This window comes from Sus scrofa, chromosome 16 (assembly GCF_000003025.6).
Source record: "Sus scrofa isolate TJ Tabasco breed Duroc chromosome 16, Sscrofa11.1, whole genome shotgun sequence".
Taxonomy (NCBI): Eukaryota; Metazoa; Chordata; class Mammalia; order Artiodactyla; family Suidae; genus Sus; species Sus scrofa.
In genome coordinates this window covers 69,089,079-69,110,746 of record NC_010458.4, presented here as the reverse complement: position 1 = coordinate 69,110,746, position 21,668 = coordinate 69,089,079, and the positions used below count along the sequence as shown (strand labels likewise).

Below are 21,668 nucleotides of genomic sequence, written 5' to 3'. Positions count from 1 at the left end.
AGAATTTGGGAGCTTACACATATCAAGCCTAGCACAGTGCCTGGCTTATTTCAGTTTTTTAATAAATGTTCTTTCCTTTGTTTCCACCCTCTACTCCCTCCTAACAGAGCCCAGGATTCTCCTGCTAACTTACAGTATAATCTTAAAAAGCAGGTCATGTGAAGTGAAGAGGTTAGATCAGATCACTTCTGAAATCCCTCCAGTGCCCAAGTGCTTTGTTTCCTTTAGTGCCATTTTGTGACCTTTTAGGGAGAAATGGACATAAGCATGTGTGTTACGTCTATCATGTATAGCAAAGTGTGGAGTTCTTTGTCTTACTCTAAATAGTCCATCCTTAAATTTGAAAAAGAAAATGAATTGTCTTCATTCAACTCTCCTTTCAAGGGCTGATGAAAATTAAGTGACATTTACAACTTATTGTAATTTAGGCTTTAAGCAGTTTAATAGCAAAATACAATGCTCCATTGCTTTTTATGTTATATGAGCAGGCAGGCTTCATGTGAATAAATGTCATTTCCAAAACTAACTGTTCTGGGTCCTCCTAAGAAGTAAAGCTACATGTTTCATCCCATATTTTATAGAAATAGAAGATGAAGTTTTTCTTTAAGACTCAGTATTTTGAAAGAGAAATCAAATTGCTAGGAAGATGATCACAATCACATAGATTCCTAGCCTAGGATATCATTTTGCTTTTTATTCATGGTATTTTACTCTTAAATTTGTCTGGCAGTCTTTCCCTGTAAGTTTATTTGCATTTCTACCAACTGGACGTTTAAGATGTCACTTCCTGCCATAGCTAATTTTGTAGACTTTGCTTGCTTGCTTGCTTTCTTTTTTTTTTTTGGCCACACCCACAGCATATGGAAATTCTTGGGCCAGGGATAGAATTGGAACCATAGCTTTGACCTGCACCACAGCCTCAGCAACACCAGATGCTTAACCCACTGCATCAGGCCAGGGGTCAAACCCACACCTCCACGGCGACCCAAGCCACTGGCTTGGATCCTTAACCACTGCACCACAGTGGGAACTCCAGAAATTCGGTATTCTTACAAACGTAAATATGCTGTATTTTGTTTATTGACAGTGAAGGAAAACTATTAAAATTATTTTGCCTAACATTCTTGCCCAAGAGGGAGGTTCTCTGGCCTTGGAAGTCAATAACTATTTATGTATATGTAGTAGTACAATTTTCTTTTTAATATTAAAAAAAACTGCTTCAAGTGGCCCTGCATTATTTATATCTAGTATGTCTGTATACTTGAATTTTGAGCTCCATGGTTATGATTATGATGTACCAGTTGATTTACATTATTGATATAACAGCAGATGGTAATGGTGCAAGTTGGAATAAAAGATCATTAAGCTAAATATTTTAGTCTTCATTGGCTCCCTGTTGCATGGAATTTGTCAGAGTGAAATAGAATCACAACATTTCAGAACTAGAAGAGCCCTTAGAGATTGTCTCATCCAGTCCCTCATTTGACAGATGGAGAAAACAAGCCCAGCTACTTGCCAAGATCCTACAGCTAGTTGGTAGCAAAGCTAGTACCAGAATCTAGATCTGCCATTTCCCAATTCAGGGCTCTTCCTACCAGCTCCATAGAGATTTTTAGATGATGTTCTCTATTTCACTCCCTAGTGTTTTGTTTTATTTTTGGCCATACCCACAGCATGTGGAGGTTCCCAACCCAGGGACTGGACTCACATAGCAGTTGCACCCTGCGCCACAGCTATGGCAGCATCAGATCCTTAGCCCACTACTCCTCACTCCCTAATGTTCCTGCCAGTTATTTTCACTTTTCACTAGCTTCACACTATTTCTTTCCAGAACATAAAGCCTCACCCCATTATGAGCCTGTTGGTTAAACTTTTTATCCTGCTTTCTTTTAGGTTGGTCACCGTTGATATCTTTTAATCTTGAAGACTTCAAAATATACCTGGATCTATCATTTTTGGGGGGAAACTGCAGTACCAAGCAATCAAGGACCCACTGTGCTCCAGTTATAATATAGAAGCTTTTGAATTCTCCAAATTTAAATAAGATTTTCTCCCATTTTCCCATGAAGCCACATTGTTGTTTATTCACTTTAGTGGTAACTGTTACTGTACCAGCTGCTTTTGCATTGGAAGATGTAGGCTTCAACCAAATGACCCCACTGGGAGTAAATCATAGTTCTTTCAATGCATCATTTCTCCCAAGTTTTGAATTTTCAACAGATTCCCACTCAGGTGATGATGTCATCATAGCCAGAGAAGGAAGTAGTGTTTCCATTGAGTGTCTTCTCACAGTCGACCACTATGAAGATGTCTATTGGTACAACTCAAAAGGACAGCAGCTGGATGACAGAGACAGAGGTAACTATTCCAGAGTATAATTAATCAAGGTTACTCATTTCTTATTACGTCTCTCTTTTGGTTTTGTGGCACTTTTTAACAAGAAATCTCTAAGATGAGGTACTATGGTACATACTTAAAACTTGTGAAAGGCCTGGATTATTATACCTACCAGAGAAAGCAAAATAATGGTAATTACTTAATCAGAAGAAGAAAAAAAATAAAGAATGGTTAGAAATTTAAAACGTGTTCACATAATGATGGTGAGCTATTTTTTCTCCTCCTGGTGAGCAAATTTCCTTCTTCATTGAAGGTAGACTCCATCAGGGCTGCTGCATACAGCCATGCAGACTATGTACTGCACAACTCCAGATGCTCCACCCACCTAAAGTGTAATGTGTGTAGGAGGGGTAGTGGCCCTGTGTGAATACAGCAAGAAGGATTTGGGCTAGACTTAAGTAAACTTGTCATAGATTAATTTTTTTTTTTTTTTTTTTTTGGTCTTTTTAGAGCCACACCTGCAGCATATGGAGGTTCCCAGGCTGGGGGTCAAATCAGAGCTATAGCCACCGGCCTACACCACAGCCACAGCAATGTGGGATCTGAGCTGCCTCTGCGACCTACACCACAGCTCCCAACATGAGATCCTTAACCCACTGAGTGAGGCCAGGGATCGAACCTGCATCCTCATGGATCATTTCAGATTCGTTTCCGCTGAGCCACGACAGGAACTCCTAAAATTTTTTTTCATCAGAAGTGAGTTACTAAAAATGTTGGAAGAAATCCAGGATGGTTTTTAAAATGGTTATAAAGATCTGTGTATAAAACTTAAGTCCCTCTGAGAATCAGAAGGACACTGGGGAGGAACTTTATAAGCCTTTCCAGTTCATTTCTTTCTTCTATACCTTAGTTCAAACAGGAGGGTTTCTCTTGCATTTCTTTGTTTCTCAGGGGTTTTTTTTCTTTTTTTTTTTTTTTTTTTTTTTTTTTTTTTGATTTGGATCTTTTAAGAAGAGTTGATAAGGATATTTTTATTTTTTTAATTTTTTTTCTGCTGTACAGCATGGGGACCAAGTTACACTTACATGTATACATTTTTTTCCACTCTTTGTTCTGTTGCAATATGAGTATCTAGACAGTTCTCAATGCTACTCAGCATGATCTCATTGTAAATCCATTCCAAGTTGCATCTGATAACCCCAAGCTCCTGATCCCTCCCACTCCCTCCCTCTCCCCCCAGGCAGCCACAAGTCTATTCTCCAAGTCCATGATTTTCTTTTCTGTGGAAATGTTCAGTTTTTGTTTTTGTTTTTGTTTTTTGCTTTTTAGGGCCGCACCCGCAGCATATGGAGGTTCCCAGGATAAGGGTCTAATCGGAGCTACAGCTGCCAGTCTATACCACAGCCACAGCAACACCAGATCCAAGCTGCATCTGCGACCTACACCACAGCTCACGGCAACTCCAGATCTTAACCCACTGAGCGAGGCCAGGGATGAAACCCGAGACCTCATGGTTCCTGGTCAGATTCATTTCCACCACGCCACAGCGGGAACTCCTTTCTCTCAGTATTAAAAACCATACAAACATGATAATGTGACCAAGGTCTACTTTAAAGTGTTCTGTTAGGAAGATTTTTTGAAAGGTATTAAAATACCTTAAAAAGATATCTCCAGGAGTTCCTTTGTAGCTCAGCGGTAAGGAACCCAACTAGCATCCATGAGGATGTGGGTTTGATCCCTCGCCTTGTTCAGTGGGTTAAGGATCCAGTGTTGTTGTGAGCTGTGGTATAGACCAGCAACCATTGCTCTGATTTGACCCCTAGCCTGGGAACTTCCATGTGCTAAGGGTGCCGCCCTAAAAAGACCAAAAAAAAAAAAAAAAAAAGGAAAAGAAAGAAAGAGAAGACATCTCCATGAAAAATTAATGGGATAAAGATTAGATTCTGGGATCCTCACAGACTACATTTTTGGAAAAGGCCTCTTATATTTTTTGGTAGAAAAATAGCCTAATCTCTTGGAATTTAAGGGTATTTGACTATTCATACTAGAATAGAAAACAGAAAAGCAAACAGGTGGTCTCTCGCTCTAAAGTGTATTTTGAACATTTTAACCTTTTACAAACTAAGTGGCCACTGAGGGATTAAAGAGTTTGAATTTGAATGTTAGAAAGAACAGAGCTTCTTTAGAATATAGCCTATTAAGTCAGAATCTCCAGAGTGGTGTCCAAATGTGAATTTTGCATATGATTTAGGGTTCCTGTTTGGATCCATTGAACTAGATTCCAGCCTCCTTTGGCTCTAGGGTCCTGACCAAACACATGTAAGATGTGAATTAATCAGTGTGGTTATTACAGATCGACTGTACAAACAAAGCTTAGATTAGAATGAGACCAGCCAAGTGGAATGGACATTTTATTTTTCTATTTTGCCTTTACTTTGAAAACCATTAACATCTATCACTGATGCTTTCAGCAGCAGCCCTGGACAACTGTATTAAATTTTATGGCTCTCAAGTCAGAAGAGTTTAAAGAGCATGTCAGTCTAGTATAAGGTTCATAAATCTTGAGCTGTTATCAGCAAGTGAACTAGAGAATTTAGATTGTGGTTATAGTATAATGGTTGACTAATGGAGTCTACGTAGTTCATCATACCATGCTTTCACAGGGTATCCTTTTCATAGCTCTAAGTTTATAGATCAGAAGCTTGTAAAATAATGACTATATTCATAGCCACGTGTTTTCCTCCTCTTTTTACATTAGTGAAGTGATGGCTCTTAAATATAACTGTAGAATTTAGATAAATTTTGATGATAATTAAAATGGGCATGATCCACAATACTTACTAATTGCTGTGTCACTAAAATAGTCCGGAATCCTAGAATCTCAGGGATGAAAGAGATCTGGAAGATTAGACTGTGAAGTGATGCTTAACAGCAGTCACCCAGCCTCCTTTGGGATACGACCTTTAGTCCTTGGGATTCACCTTCACCTGAGATTATTCCATCTAGGGAGTTACCTGGTGGCCCAGTGGTTGAACATCTAACATGGTTACTGCTGTGGCATGGAGTCAATCCCTGGCCCAGAAATTTCCCCATGCCATGAGTGCGGCCAAAATATGTATATATTTGGCTCATCTGTCTCATCTTTGAATGATCTTCATAGTTAAAACACAGAGTACACTCAGAACTTTTAAAAGGTGAGGATTGGACTAGCAGAACCAGGTTATTAAATGATATTGAATCAAGGTGGGGCTTGTGTTGAACCAATCAGTGTGCTTTGCTTTTCATACTCATAAACTTTTGTATACATGTTCTGCCAACAAAGATACCTTCATATATGAAAGAGAGGCAACATGTTTTAGGTTTAAAACAGAAGCCTACACATCTTAAGGGCAACTTTATTCTCTCTGCCAAGCTGTTCATTTACCCTGACTTGTGAAACGTATCTTTGGCTCATGCTTCAGTTACTCTTGCCAGAAAATCAAGATATCATCAACCAACTTTTCTAACAAAACAAATTAACATGTGCAAGGCATGCCAGTTTAGCCACTTAAACAAATGCCTTAAATTGGTAGCATTTTTTTTAAGTAAGGTTTTGTTTCTTCTTTAATAAGTTCTGTATTGAAAGTAAACAGTTTAAAAGAAAATAAAAATTACTCATAACCCATTACCCCAGAAATAACCATTGTTTTATTATTTATGAGGCATACCCTTCTAATTAATGAGACTGTATAGATAAAGATTGTGGTGTAGACACACATGTACAGATGTAAAATAAGCATCTTTTTTTAAGATTAGTCTTTTAGGGGCATTCCCATTGTGGCTCAGTGGTAACAAACCTGACTAGGAACCCTGAGGATGCAGGTTTGATCCCTGGCCTCTCTCAGTGGGTTAGGCTCTGGCATTGCCATGAGCTGTGGCATAGATTACAGACGAAGCTCGGATCCCACATCGTTGTGACCGTGGTATAGGCTGGCAGCTGCAGCTCCAATTCAACCCCTAGCCTGGGAATTTCCATATACTACATGTACAGCCCTAAAAAGAAAAAAAAAATTAGTCATTTAACATTGTCAACACACCCGTCTCCCTGAAAGATTTCTCAACATCTAGCAATAAAAAGGCAGCTATGATAATCATTTGTGTCAGGAAGGAAGATCTTGATTCTGACTCTGGACATAAAAGTCTCCCCTGTCTTAACATGATTTAAGCAAATAGCAAAACCTAATAGATGAGTTGATTTAAAGTAGTCTCATGAAAAGGTAGACTAGTGATAAAGGCAGTGGGCATATTTAGTGATAGTATTCTTTATGCTGTAATTTTTTATTTCTGTTGGGTCATCAGGTGGAAAATGGTTGGTTTCTGATAACTTCCTGAATATCACCAAGGTAGCCTTTGCGGACCGTGGGCTCTATACATGTTTTATCACCTCTCCAATCCGTGCCTCCTACTCGGTCACCCTGCGCGTCATCTTCACCTCAGGAGACATGAGCGTGTACTACATGATCGTTTGCCTGATTGCCTTCACAATCACTCTCATCCTGAATGTCACTCGGCTGTGCATGATGAGCAGCCACCTTCGCAAAACCGAGAAAGCCATCAATGAATTCTTCCGAACTGAAGGGGCAGAGAAGCTTCAGAAGGCCTTTGAGATCGCGAAACGCATCCCCATCATCACCTCGGCTAAGACCCTGGAGCTGGCCAAAGTCACTCAGTTTAAAACCATGGAGTTCGCCCGTTATATCGAGGAACTGGCGAGAAGTGTCCCTCTGCCACCCCTTATTCTGAACTGTCGGGCCTTCGTAGAGGAGATGTTTGAGGCTGTGCGAGTGGATGACCCTGATGACATGGGAGAAAGGATTAAAGAGAGACCCGCCTTGAACGCTCAAGATGGCATCTACGTCATTAACACAGAGATGGGCCGGAGTAGTTCACCAGGAGGCGATTCGGACGATGGTTCTCTGAGTGAACAAGGCCAGGAGATAGCAGTTCAGGTTTCTGTCCACCCTCAGTCAGAGACCAAGAGTATCGACACAGATTCTCAAGATAGCAGTCATTTCAGCCCGCCTGATGATACAGGATCTGCCGGATCGAACTCCAGCTACAAGGATGGGGCATACGAAAACTGCCAGCTGTGAGCTATCCCATACCTACAAAATCAGCTCTCAGAAAAGGAACCTGTTTCATGCAGGAAATAACATTTTTACCAAAAGATAAGTGGGGGTTTTTTTTCCCCTTGTTAGTATTAAGCATGCTAGAAAATGAATTATTACCAAAATCTTTCTAAAGATCCAGCGTTTTTCCTATCTGATCTTCTCAGTCATTTTCCCCAGCTTGATTAAATGATACACACTGAGATTTAAAGGAGCCTGAGAGATCAGTGTAATGGGGAAAATACCACATCAAGAGTTCATGGCTTCTCTTCTACTCATGGTTTTTCCATTGTTTAGGGCTGACACTTATTTGAGGCCTAAGTTTCCCCACCAATAAGCTGAGGGATTTGCCCTAGATGATATCTAAAGTCATTTTAAGCCCTATAACTTCTTACCTGCTATCTTTAAACCACAAAGATCTTCAGCCCCATTCTAAATCAACCCTTCCCTAGACTTTCAGTCCCTTTTTATGGGAAGGACCAAGCTGAGACTTTATTCTGTGATTTGGATTCCCACACCAAAGTTGTGTGCAGGGGTGTGGGTGTTTTTCAGTTGTCCTGCTCATGGAACATACAATTGTATGTGCTAGTTTGCATCTTCCCAGTGTAGCCCATGTCTGTGTTATGCAGATATCAGGGAGCTAACTGCTCATTAGTAAGCTGTTTTCCGTGAGTAAATTGGTCCTTTTGGGGGTCTCTCATGTCTTTTTAACTTACTGAGGCATCATTTAGCTCATTGAGCTGGCAGTGATTTCCCAACTGATCCCGCAAGTGAACAGTTTATTCCTAAAGAGTAGTGTCTTCAGTGTTTTTAGAATAAGAAATAATGTCAAATCATCTGTCTGATAAATTACAGATTTTGACATTTCTGTTAATAGAGTTTCTCAGGCTCTTCCTTTTTAAAAGTACTGGACTTTACAAGAAGGTTCTGTGTTTGGGATTCCCTTCCAGGGCAAAACCCACAGCTGAATTCCTCTTGAGACCTCCATCAACACTCTTGCCCTCTGTGGTCTTACATACGGTGCTAAAGGATGCATGACTCCTTATCTTGTTTGTCTCGTTTATATTTTATTCCTGTTGAGGTTTTTATTTTTGTGTACTTCAGAGGTAGAATTCTGAGCTAGAGCTGCTTTTGTGGCCTTTCAGAGACGCTCTAACCTGAAATAAGACTAGATACTGGCGTGTGGTATGTGTTACTATATTAAATATATAGATATATAGACACACATACAAATGATGTAGATGTGAAGAAGGAGAAAAATTATGAACGATGCCACCTGATTCCACTGTGTATAATAAACACTTAAGACAGTATTTCTTGCCTGGCTGAGAGCTGATATAATGGAATTGTAAATACTCTTCAGAATAATTTCTTTAGCTACAGCAAGCTTGGCATCATATAATTTTAAGAACTTGGCAGTGGAGCTCCATGTGCTTCACGTTTCTTCATTTGGCTTCTGATCACTGAAGCATTACTTGAACTAGAGGTTCCTGAGGGAACTGTTCAGAGGAGGTTTTATCAGGATTTTAATTTAAGGTTTCAAATGGAGGAAGGCAGGAAATTCAAAGTGTGACCGGATAGAACTCCTGCCTCCCTTTGTCAAGGCTTATCAGAAGTGATACATCTGCTCTGGATTGCATGAATGAATCAATGTGCAGTTTTATCAGATGGCATTACAGATAAAGATGATAATGCTGCCTTTTCTGTCTCTCAGGCTGTTTCCATGGAAACCTCCAGAGCCAAACAAAAGCTACCAATCATTTAGCCAAAGCTTGTCTTGGCTCATAGACCTGTATCTCTTTAAAGAAAACTGTTTTCATACATTTAGCTATGAGAGCAAGGGCTGTTGAACATGCCCTAGATTATAAAACACTTTTTTCCTTCCCAGGAATGTTTCTTTCTTTCCTTCCCAGAATGTTTCTCTTGAAAATTTTAAAATTTTCAAAATCGTTTGTCTGACGTCTGTCCCCTGAGTATCCCTCAGAGCTTTAGATAGCACCTCCAGACCTATCCCAGTATAGCAGGTTTGGGATTTTTTTTTTTTATGCACTCCAGTATATCCTGAATAAATTATTTTAGAAACATAATTGTGACTTAAGTTGGTGGCCACAGTAACAGGATTACTTTGAATTTTGCAAGTTATGGTACCCTTGATAAGGAATTAAAATAGGTCAAAATTTAAGTGGAGTTGGTATTACTTTCTAAAGCCCATTTCTCACAGGAAGAAAACCACATTTATTAACATTTTCTGTAGCTAATCAAATACTCTTCATATATAATTAATAGTCATGTTATCTTTTTGTAGAATCCTTAACCTTTTGAACTTAAACTACAGTCTAACAGTCTTTTGACAGTAATGGTGTAATTATCCTTTTGTCTCACTGGAGTTTTTAGTTAGTGAAAATGCCTTTACTCAACAAAATGTATTTGAAATAGTTCTGTCACCTTATTTATAAATTTTGTCTTGTATTGTGATTTAATGAACCTTATTGTCCTTATGAAATGAAATGGTGGCTTTGTGAAATAAATTTACCAAAAATAGACATGTAAACATTTTTAAAGATTCCTTACCAGCTGAAACCAGACAGGTCGGCATTTTCTGAGCTGAATGCCACTTGTTTATAGGCAATTTGAGAAGCCTATCCTCAAAGATGCATCTGTTGTGATTCTTGAGACTGGCCCAGTGAGCAGTTATCTTTCCTACCAAGAATTTCCTACCAATTCTTGAGTCTGACCCAATGAGCAGTTATCTTTCCTACCAACTACCTTGATATAAGTATCTTGAGAGTTGCTGACCTCAATGGTTGTGAGAAGCTCCTGGCATCTTCACCTCACTTCACACCTATTTTTAAAGTCAAAATACACAGCTTTCCCCTTTGTCCTCCAACCTCAGTGAACCCCTTGGCACAGTCCTCTCCACGCCCTGCATGCAGTTCCACCCTAGATCTGACGTTGTATTCCGTGTCCCAGAGCAGCATGGGAGCATGGCATGCTTGTTTTCCAGGGCCCAGTCAGTCATAGGTGCTAGCCTTGTCTCCACACACCAGCCATTCTAACACAAGTATATCACATTTCCTGAATCACCATTAAGAGAGCAATCTTTTCTCATCTAGACCAGAAATGTTAAAAGTACTAATAAGCTCCTAGGATCTCAACACATTTCATACAAGTAAATGAGTATTATTTGATATGGTTCAGATGATGGTTTAAATGGTTACCATTTTAATTGTAATTTTGTTCTTTTTTTAAAGTTGTACTTGAATGTAATGTAGTAAATATTCAATGGAGTATATTTCATTTGTCCGAAGTCTTCTATAGAGATACACTCATTTTTATGTGTGATGGAATTTGACGTTAATGATTTTAAACAGGAGTAAATTTGAATTCAATGTGGATTCTCCTGTGGCTGCCCATGTGAATTTTGCTTATATTTAGTAAACATCTATGTGGTTTTGGTGCTATGAGCCGTACTGAGGTGGCTGACCTGCCCCGTTACCATGAGGATGCAGTTAGCAAGACCATCCTCACTAGGCCCAAATACAGCTGAAGTAAAGTGCTCCTGGCAAAGGCAAGAGCTTGAGCAAAGGCCTAGCGATGAGAGGATTTAGCTCATGTTTTAGAGAACCTGTGATGAGTATATAAAGTTTGTGATGAGGTTTGGCACTGGGAGGGGTAGCTCTGGTAGGGAAAAAGGTCTGCAGCGCCATGGAAGTGAAAGCAGGCATGGAAAGGCACAGGATCTCAGGAGACAGGCAAGAAGAACAGGCAGAGGTCAACTTGTTGCTGAAATGCCACAGACTCCTTAGAATGAACACCTGGCCCCTGTCTCCCTATGGTGGAAGATCACTGGGCTTGGAGGCCTGATTCTGCCACTAGCCATGTAACAGTGGGACTCTCTGGAACTGCAGTAAAGTGGAGTTGATACTCCTACCTCACAAAACTAACCTGAGGATTAACTATAGCAACATGTAAGTAAGCACTGTGCAAGCTGTAACATGCAATATAGCCTGGGGCTGGTAATCACGTTGGTAGTGTCAGCTTTATTAGCACCCACATCCAGCTGATGACTGGTTGCATTTGAACTCAACTAAAAACTCCTCCAGATCCCAGTTACAATTACATTGGCTGCATGCCATGGAAACCCAATTGTGGTGGCCTACCCAAATAAGAGGTGTTTTTTTTTTCAAATAACAAGAAATCCACAGAAAATCAGGTCAGAGCTTCCACCCTTAGCATGTGGCTTTTATCTCAGAATTGCAGGGCGCCTTAGGTTGGGTTCCCCCGGAGGCCCTGAGACAAGGATTCATGTGCAAGGAGTTTATTTGGAAGTGAACCCAGGAGGGTTGGATAGTATGGAAGTGAGACAGAAAAAAAGCCAATACAGGATGCTTTAATGAGTGGGCTGTTGCTGCGGGCAACTGGGGTTCAGTCTCTCTAGGGACCCAGGGCACTCTCTCTGCCCCCGCATGTGTAGCTCATACCTCAAAGTTGTCTCACCTGAAAGCCAAGAAGCTTGGATGTTTATGCACCAACTGCCATCTGTCATTGAAGGCTGTTTCCAGGGTCATTAACTCTTCGGCATTTCCAACCTGCCGCGCGCGTGCGCACGCACACGCACACACACACACACACACACACACACACACACACACAGGCTAAGCACCATCCTGTAGCCAGCTCAAGCCCTCTTACAGAGTCACAGGAGCCTTCAATAGGAAGCCTGTGATGACTATCAACAATGGTGAGTGTCCAGGGGCTACGGACAGAGCACTGACAGCACCTGCTACACTGGACAGCTGCTTCTCCTTCAGCACCACGTCTGCATTCCAGGCAGAGAAAAGGGTAGAAGGTCAAAGGGCAAAAGACATACCAGCTGAGTCTGTACCTTTTTATCAAGAAGGCTGTAACTTTCCAGAACCCTGACCTGACTTTCAGTATTCAGCTGCCAGGACTGGGTTACAGCACTACCTGCAGTAGCTGTGAGAAAGCCTAGGAAGATGAAACTCTATTTTTTAACTGGATACATTGCCCCAAAGGGTTCTATTACTAAGAAAGCAGGGAAGAACAGAAGTTGCAGGCAACTGGTAATGGGCAACAAGGCCATCTTCACATGAATTACAGAGCAAAATGTGGTTTGTGTTAGATAAAATGGCTAGTCATGTTCCTTGAAGATATCCACCTGTGTGGATGAAGAATGTCACTATCATATCAATAAACAAAGGATGTGGTAGCCAGTGAGCCATCAGCCATCGCAGCCGTCCTAACCGCACCCTGAGGGGATTGAGGATGGAGAAAAATTGGATACTGGCCCCGGCTAGTTAAGATGCCTGTCAAAGGAATGCTTTCAATGAGCCCAGACTCTTGCATCTTCCCATACACAGAGACGTGTTAAGTTCCTTAACTCAAGATGTCTGATTTTTCTTTAATTAACAGTAATCTTTTGATACTCCAACTACCTGGTCTTGGTTGCAAAAACTCCTCTGTGCCCTGGCTCCTCCCTTCTTCAAAATAGTCCCTCAGAGCTGTCTGAAAACCTGTCTCCCAGGCTTACGTCCACAGAATGAAACATAATTCTCAGCTTTTAGGTTTGTGCTTTTTTTCCCCAGCTGACACATGCATGAATAAAGCAAGAATCAGAAATAATAAATCTTAGGTTAAATCTTGAAGCCACCACTTATATTGTCTCTAATACACGTGGCTCAAACACAGACAGACAAGTTATGGGATTTTACAGGGACATAATTAGATTATCTTAATCTATTTATTGATTAACAGATATTTACTGGCCACCTGCTATGAGCAAACAATAACAAAGTTCCTAGGGGACAAGAAGTTTGGCCTATTAGAGAAAGAGAAGAAAGAAGCCTGGGCCACAAGAAAGTTGTGGCTCAGTGGAAACAAACCCGACTAGTAACCATGAGGATGCGGATTCCATCCCTGGCCTCATTCAGTGGGTTAAGGATCCAGCGTTGCGGTGAAATGCGTAGGTTGCAGAGGGGGCTCAGATCTGGCGTTGCTGTGGCTGTGGTGTAGGCCAGCAGCTGCAGCTCCGATTCCCCCCAGCCTGGAAACTTCCATATGCCATGGGTGCAGCCCTAAAAGCGCTCCCCACCCCCACCCCCACCCCAGAAAAAGAAAGAAAGAAACCTATGTAGAAAAAGTGTGTGTGTTGGGGGGGCGGGTAGACCAAGAAGCAGGCAGGGGCCTAAGATTGAAAGATTTCAGGCTCTTCTTGGCTGTCCCCAGAAATGCATTTCTTAGCAAAATTGCTAGCAGTACCTAATTTGGAAGAGGAGATTTACCAGTTTAGGGAGGAAAGTTGGATCATTCAGTTCATTTTGCCCTGAAGTCATCTGCAGCTAAAAACCCTGATTGTGTTCATTTGCTTTAAGGAATTAAACTCCTTCAGAGCCCCTTAAATTCCAATAATGTTCTTGAGTTTTCATGTTTTCACTGGAACCTATTGATTAGGAAATATATATGTAAATATACACATGTCGCTCCATCTGCCTGGATGACCATGGCTGCTGCCAGCGTGCTGCTGCTTCCTGACAGCTGGGAACACTGCTCTGCCTCCTGCTCAGCTGTATGAGAAGGAGGACTCAAGTGTCCTAAGTGATGATAAATCAGCCTTCAAGGGGATCTCCTTACCATAGAAGAGCCACCCTCTGGGAAATAGTTTATCCCGAAGCAGAAGGGAAGTTTATCAGGAGGAACCTCCTCTGAGGGGTAGTTTTGCCATGTGAATTTCATTGCTCCCGCAGAAACTGCAGGCAGTTGGACCATGCCTAGAACTACTCTGCTCAAGCCCCTTGACCCTTGACCCTTTGAACACATAAGACCACGCCTGTTCAGTTTTTCAACAGATGTTGCACACAAACAAAAGACCATATCATGAGCAAAATCAGAGGTGATCCCTGTTCTTGGGAACTGACAGCCTATGGGAAGATGGATCCTATTCAAATAGTCACATATAGGATAGATAAAACCTGAGAGGTGTGCTGGAAAATGATTCTATAAGAGCCTGGAATGAAGGGGTCTGATCTAATCAGAGGTCATGGAAGCTCCCCAAAGAAGTGACACTGGAAGCAGCAGGCATGGCTTCAGGGCTTGTTGTGTTTGTCTCCTGAGCCAGAGACTATGAATTTAACTCACCAGCCTGCTTAAAAGGAATTTATAGACCAGTTGGAAAAGTAAGATGTTCCTGCAAATAAACCATCTGAAAGAGACAGTGCTAAGTGGATTAACACTAGAGAATAAAACTTGAAGGAGTTAAAGATGAAAAGTGAGTGGTAGGAGTTCCCTTTGTGGCTCCGTGGAAACAAACTGGACTAGTAGTATCCATGAGGATGTGGGTTCAATCCCTGGCCTTGCTCAGTGGGTTAAGGATCTGGCATTGCCATGAGCTGAGGTGTAGGTCACACACACGGCTCTGAACCCACATTGCTGTGGCTGTGGTGTAAGCCGGCAGCTCAGCTCCAATTCAACCCCTAGCCTGGGAACTTCCATATGCCTCAGGTTCAGCCCTAAAAAGCAAAAAAGAAAAAGAAAAGTGAGTGGTAGCAGAGGGTGGGCAATACTTTGTGGATGGGATGAGATTTGAGCTAGACCAGGGAGGATGAATAATCCTTGGACAGGTAAGGAAAGGTGTTAATCTGGTCATGGAACTCAGAAATCTTCAGTGGCATCCTGCTGTCTAAGCAGAAAGAAAAAAAATCCAATTTCTTGACCCTCTGTGTTCTGCTCCCAGCATGTCTTTCCAAAGTTACATTTTAAAGACCCTTCCACTCTCTTGGAAATATGTTAAGATTCTACCTTTTATGTTAGAGTTACTCTTACCTTACAGATTTATGAACAAGTTGAGAGACGGCATCATGTTTTAGTCACCTATTTTTGTAGCCCCTTCTTTATTTCTTTTCTTTTTTTTTTTTTTTTTTTCTTTTTGTCTTTTAGGGCCGCACCCATGGCGGCCTGTGGAGGTTCCCAGGCTAGGGGTCCATTCGGAGCTGTAGCTGCTGGCCACAGCCACAGCCACAGCAATGCGGGATCTGAGCTGCGTCTGAGACCTACACCACAGCTCATGGCAACAGCAGATCCTTAACCCACTGAGCAAGTCCAGGGATCGAACCTGCATCCTCATGGATGCCAGTCAGATACATTTCTGCTGAGCCACCACCCTTATTTCTTAGGGTAACATCTTCCATATAGAAGAAGCAGTAAATGTTTGTTTAATATAATGGGATGGGAGGGTGAATCTGTTGAGCTATGGCCCACGACCACAGTGGTTAACAGGGGACTTAGAAGTGAGAACTTGGGAGGTGAGGCTGCCCCTTCTGCAACAGCATTGTCTTCCTCAGTTACATCACTGACTTTCAAGTTCCAAATACCATCCTCACGCTGGTGACTTCACACTGGTGATTTCCAGCTCTAAATGCTCTCATCCAGACTTGTGGTTCTAACACCTCCCTACTTGGCATCACTACTTGGCCAAGCATCTCTAAAAGGCATCTCAAAATTAATATGTCCAAAACAGAATTTTTGACTCCCTGCCCTTGATACCAAAAGAAAACATCAGTTTCCACCCCCACCATCACTCCGTAAATGGCACTGTCATCTAGTCATTTGCTCAAGCCAAAAATCGGTGTCATCTTTGACTCAGTTTGCCTTACTTTCAATATCCAGTAGATCAGCAAATTCTTGTTTTGCTCAAAAACCATGTATAGAATCCATCCACTCTCCTCCACTTCCGTTGACATCATCCTGACCCAAGACACTCATCTCTTGTCTGTACCACTTGATGTCTCCCACTGTTGTCCCCAGAGGATCCATTCTCAACACTGTAACCAGAGCGAACTTTCAAGAGCATAAATCGCATGTCATCCTCTGCTTTTGTTTATAGTGTCACCATAACTAGAAGAAAATTGTAGAATAAAACCCATACTCCTCGCCACGGCCTACAAGACTCCGTTTGAGCTGGCTCCTTCCTGTGTCCACATTCATCACCACCTGTGTCGCTCATACATCCCAGCCACCATGATCTCCTTGCTATTCCTTGAATATACCAAGCTTGCTCCCACCTGAAAACTTTTGGTCTTATTGTTGCCTCTGCTGAGAATATCCTCCCCCAGATTAGCCTTCCTTGGCTTCTTCTTGGCATTCAGTTCTCAGCTATGCTGTCACCATTTCAGAGAGGCCTCCCTGACCACACAGCAGTAGGTGCCCCCAGGGTTGGGGTTAGAGCTAAATAACTCTAATAGTAAATGTTATTTTTACTATAGTTCCTGTAACTATTTGTCTTAAGCCATTCATGCTGCTATAACAAAATATCATAGACTGAGTGGGTGAAGAGACAGAAATTTGGGAGTTCCTGTCGTGGCTCAGTGGTTAACGAACCCGACTAGGAACTATGAGGTTTTGGGTTCAGTCCCTGACCTCGCTCAGTGGGTTAAGGATCCGGCATTGCCATGAGCTATGGTGTGGGTCACAGACACGACTCAGATCTGGCATTGCTGTGGCTCTGGTGTAGGCTGGCAGCAACAGCTCTAATTAGACCACTAGCCTGGGAACCTCCATATGCCACAGGTGGGGCCCTAAAAAAACAACAACAGAAAAAAAGACAAATTTATCTCTCACAGTTCTAGAGGCTGGAAAGTCCAAGACCAAGATGCCAGCAGATTTGGTGTATGGTGAGAACCTGCTTCTTGGCTTGCAGATGGCTGTCTTGCTGTGTCCGCATGTGGTGGAAAGGGGTAAGAGAGCTTTCTGGGGTCTCTTTTAGTAGAGCACTAGTCTCCTTTATGAAGGTCCACCCCCATGACCTAATCACCTCCCAAAGACCCCATCTCCTAATAGTGTCAAATTGGGGGTTAGATTTCAAAATACGAATTTGAGGGAAGGCAAACATTGTCTATCACCATTAGATAATGATTATTTATTTATTTACTTATTTAATGTCTATTTCCCCCAGCTAGAATAGCAGCTACCTGAAAACTGGAACATCACTTTATTTCCTATTATATTACCAGCAACTAAAACAGAACTTGGTACCAAATAGGCAATCACTATACAGTTGTTGCGTCATTGATATAGATGGACGAGTAAATGCTGATTAATTGCATAAACTTAAAGAAATTATTTCACATCTTTGCCTCAATTTACCTCCTTCTCTGGTGTAGACAGAAGGTAATATATTATTTGTCTTTTCTGGAATACAAAGGACGTGGTTAAGATAAATGAGAAGTCTGAAGACTTTACCACTTATTATGAGAAAAATATTAGAGTGTATGGGCAAGGAGCCATTTGAAAGTGGCAATGACAGGCTAATGGAGAAAGAAATTCATTTGTTTTATTACCCGTGAACCTCCTGGGGACTGAGTAAGATGGGGGGAAATGAAATATACCCATTTGTAATATAAAAATTCATAAATACAGCTTACATTAACTCGAAGTATGGTAACACTTTGTTTTTCTGGCATCAGTAGGTATTTTGCTAAGTGTTTTGTCTTTTCAGATAGTTAATGTTCCCATTGTAAGATTTTTTTCAGTTTGACTGTTAAAGGAAATAGTTTTCAAATGAATTTCACTGCCACTTTTTCTGGCGGCACACTGAACAGAGCTTTTTGTCAATAACCTGGGGATATCATTAGAAGCTTACATTCATATTTGAGTATAAAATAGTGATAAATTCTGAAATCACTTATGTATAACCTGCTATACTTCCTGAGATGTCTTCTCTCTATTGCATAGGGTTTTTCCTCTTTTCTCATTGATTTAATCAATAAGACAACTAGTACCTGTCGGCTGGCTTCTGAGGATTCTACCCCAATAAACAAAAGAAAGGTGGTTCCTGCCCTCTTGGAGCCCACGGTCTGCTGGGAAATATTACAGTGACCAAAGAACTCCAAGTGTGACAGGAATCTCAAGGGACTGCCCTGGGGCTTGGGAAACACCTCCACAAAAGAAGGGCCTTTAAGCTGATCTCCAGACAAGTTGTTCCCCAGAAGAATGCTCCAGGCAGATGGAAAAGCATATGCAAAGGGTGTGAACGTTGAGACAAATGTGCATTTGAGCAGAAAAAAATAAGACTCGAAAGTCACCTGTAGCATCAAGAGACCAGATTGCAGACCCCTCCTCCCATAGGCCAAGGCTAGGTATCTGAGGCGTTATTCTAAAATCAAATTAAGTGCTTTTAAAAAGGGGAGTAATACGATTATCATTACACTTCAAAATATATATGTGCTAAAAGAAAACCACTAAACCTATGTTTTTGCACATATTTTTGCTTTAGATGAAGTTAAGTGGTGCCATAGATATCAACTCCACAAACTATGGAATTGACAGGTGGTGCTCACGACCCATAGGAACAGTGCAAAAATTGAGAAGAGGATGTTCAGATCTGGGAAAGTGCAGGTTTCACAAAGGAACCTTATTATCAGAGGCCTCTTACAATATGGTACATGTAAGAGCTAGATTTAATTCAGTTCAACATTGTCTGAAACACCTGCCATACACCCAAGACCTAAGAGAAAAGTTTGTTAAGCTGGATGAACCTGCCCTGGGAATGGATACCTGAGTTCCAGGCCTGCCTTGGCCACTGCCTGGACCATAGTCTCAGACATGTTTCTTCACCCATGGACCTCGGCTTCCTCTCCTGCAGAGTAAGAGGATGCCTAAACAAGCCCCTCCCCCTGGAATGCTGAGATGCACAGAGCTGAGCAGGCAGGAGGCTCAAAGGTGGGGGGATGCTCCATCACCTACTCACCAAGCGCCCTCAGACAGGTTGCTTAACTTCTGTGAACATCAGTTTACCCATTGGTGAACACTCTACCTCACAGGTGGTTGTGAGGGCTAAACACCTGGCACAGACAGAGCAATCAGAAAATATTAAGACTCAGTAATTTACAGCTTAATATCTGTTGCCTCACACATTAGCCCACTAAAACAGGAAAAAAAGAGGCCCCTTGTGATTTAAGAACTCATGCCACATATTACATTTTTCTCTATCCTTTTGAGACTTAGTAACATTTTGGGAAGCATCTTGCACCATCCATCTGTCCAACATTTGTGCTCTAGAATATCTTTCCTCTGACAGCTTGGCCAAACTCTGTTTTGAATGTGTTCAGTGACACCATCCCTGGTCTATTAATTCTGAGCATGTTATTACCTGAGCTTGCATGTATTAGTATAAATTCTGCTATAAACCAACATTTTTTTCTTAATTTCTGAGCATCAGTGCAGAAATAGGCTTGCATGGTTTCTTTGTGGTCTCTTTGTAGACCCCAAGGGTGTTAGTAACAAGTCATACACCCTCCACTTGTCATTATTTTTAAATAACTGGGTTTTAAATAAGCTTAATACATGCACATTATTAAAAAAAAAAATGAACAGTAGAGGAGGGTTTTAGGTTAAAAAAACCTTTTCCTTGTTCCCACCCTCTCCTCCCTAGTTATACATGCCATTATATGAACAGTATTTTATGCATTCTTTCAGAAATGTTTTCCCTCCCTTCTTCCATTTCTACATATATTCTACATTATTATCTTTATTTTGCACAAATAAGGTTATACCATCCTTCTTTCTCACCTTCCTACTGTACGTTTGTATGTCATTGTATTTATTTTACGCAAATGGGATGATACCATTTAGACCTTATATCTTGGATATTTTCCCATAGGAATACCTGTGGATCTGCCTCATTCCTTTTTTTTTTTTTTTTTTTTTTTTTTTTTTTGTCTTTTTGTTATTTCTTTGGGCCGCTCCCACAGCATATGGAGGTTCCCAGGCTAGGGGTCGAATCAGAGCTGTAGCCACCGGCCTACACCAGAGCCACAGCAACGCGGGATCCGAGCCGCGTCTGCAACCTACACCACAGCTCACGGCAACGCAGGATCGTTAACCCACTGAGCAAGGGCAGGGACCGAACCCGCAACCTCATGGTTCCCAGTCGGATTCGTGAACCACTGCGCCACGACGGGAACTCCTGCCTCATTCTTTTGAGTGGCTTTCTGGCTTCCGATTAATGGATTGTACCCTTTAACTAATCCCTGTCGTTGGGCATTTTATGTGTTTCCAACCATTTGCTCTTACAAACATTTTGTAACAAATATCTCTTGGACATATTTCTTTGCACACTTGAGAAATTTTATCTGTAAGATAAGTAGGAGTTTTAAAACTCAGAAGAGCATCCTCCTGTGTGTTCACCAAGCCATGAGCCTGTCACTGCTACCGTCAGACCTCTAAAAAAAGCTCCTTCCGAGGCTAGTGGCTGCCTTATTGGACAACACAGGTACAATCAATACCTTGAAAGGTGTTATCTTTATTGTAATCTTTACTGTGAAGCTAGGTGATAATGTAGCAAAGTTTCTAATGAATATCTGACACGCTGTAGTTACCTGATAAATGATGGCTCTTAGTCATGATGCTTTCATGCTTGTGAACAACAGGTGAAGAAGCAATCTTCAAGGCCTGAAGCCAAGTATAACTAGAGTCAATGGTTTAGTATAATATTAGCAAATTTTAGGTGGCACTATTTTTATGAAATTCAACCATTTATTGAAGAAGAATGTCCAATGGAACAGGAAAATTTTCTTGGGTAGTGAAGGAAACCCTATGGAGCAATATACTTCAATTTTGGAAATTTTCTCTGGCTAGATCTCCAAGAAGCCTTGACATTTTCAACAATAAAAATCAATTCATAGTTGGTAGGTATTAATCTAAGCATTTGGAGGAAAAGAATTGACAATTTAAACAAACTAGTGTTGGTTTCAATCATAGCAGGCCGTGAGAACATAATCAGACGTTTAGGGTGCATCCATCCATCCACTCATTCATTCATTCAACAAATGTTTATTGAGTACCTGCTAGGTACCAGGCAGGGTTCCAGGTTACAGGGGATGCAATGTAAACCAAACAGATACAGGGCCTGCAATCAAATAGCCATGTGACCCTGGACAAGACTCTTGCCCTTCTTGGACTTTATCTTCCACATCTTTAAAAGAAGCTGGCTGAACTACATTATCTCCAAGGATCCTCCCAGATGGATCATTCTGTGCCTCTCAATGCATTCTTCATGGTGATCTCAGCGCAGTGCTGCACTAATTGGTATGCATGGCACATGGGGGTACCACCAAATCTTCACAGAAGGACTGCCAAGTTTTGACCAGTGAGTATGATATTAGTTTCCTC

General features: G+C 41.4%; 1 protein-coding gene across 6 annotated transcripts in view; it reads left to right on the top strand.

Annotated features, from left to right (window-relative positions):
• Positions 1-21,668, top strand: part of MFAP3 (microfibrillar associated protein 3) — an 82,888-nt gene that overhangs the window by 10,807 nt on the left and 50,413 nt on the right. For 2 of the 6 annotated variants that reach the window (XR_001301941.2, XR_002339794.1), the window contains exons 2-3: positions 1,894-2,358; positions 17,120-17,233. Coding sequence is in view for 2 of the 6 variants with exons in the window: in XM_003134126.4 (XP_003134174.1) it covers positions 2,064-2,358; positions 6,676-7,469 (1,089 nt within the window). In the remaining 4 variants the exon portion in view is untranslated. Of the gene's footprint in view, positions 1-1,893; positions 2,359-6,675; positions 10,777-17,119; positions 20,196-21,668 lie in introns of those variants that run through there. The other 4 variants (XM_003134126.4, XM_013984905.2, XR_002339793.1 and 1 more) reach the window with 3 other exon arrangements.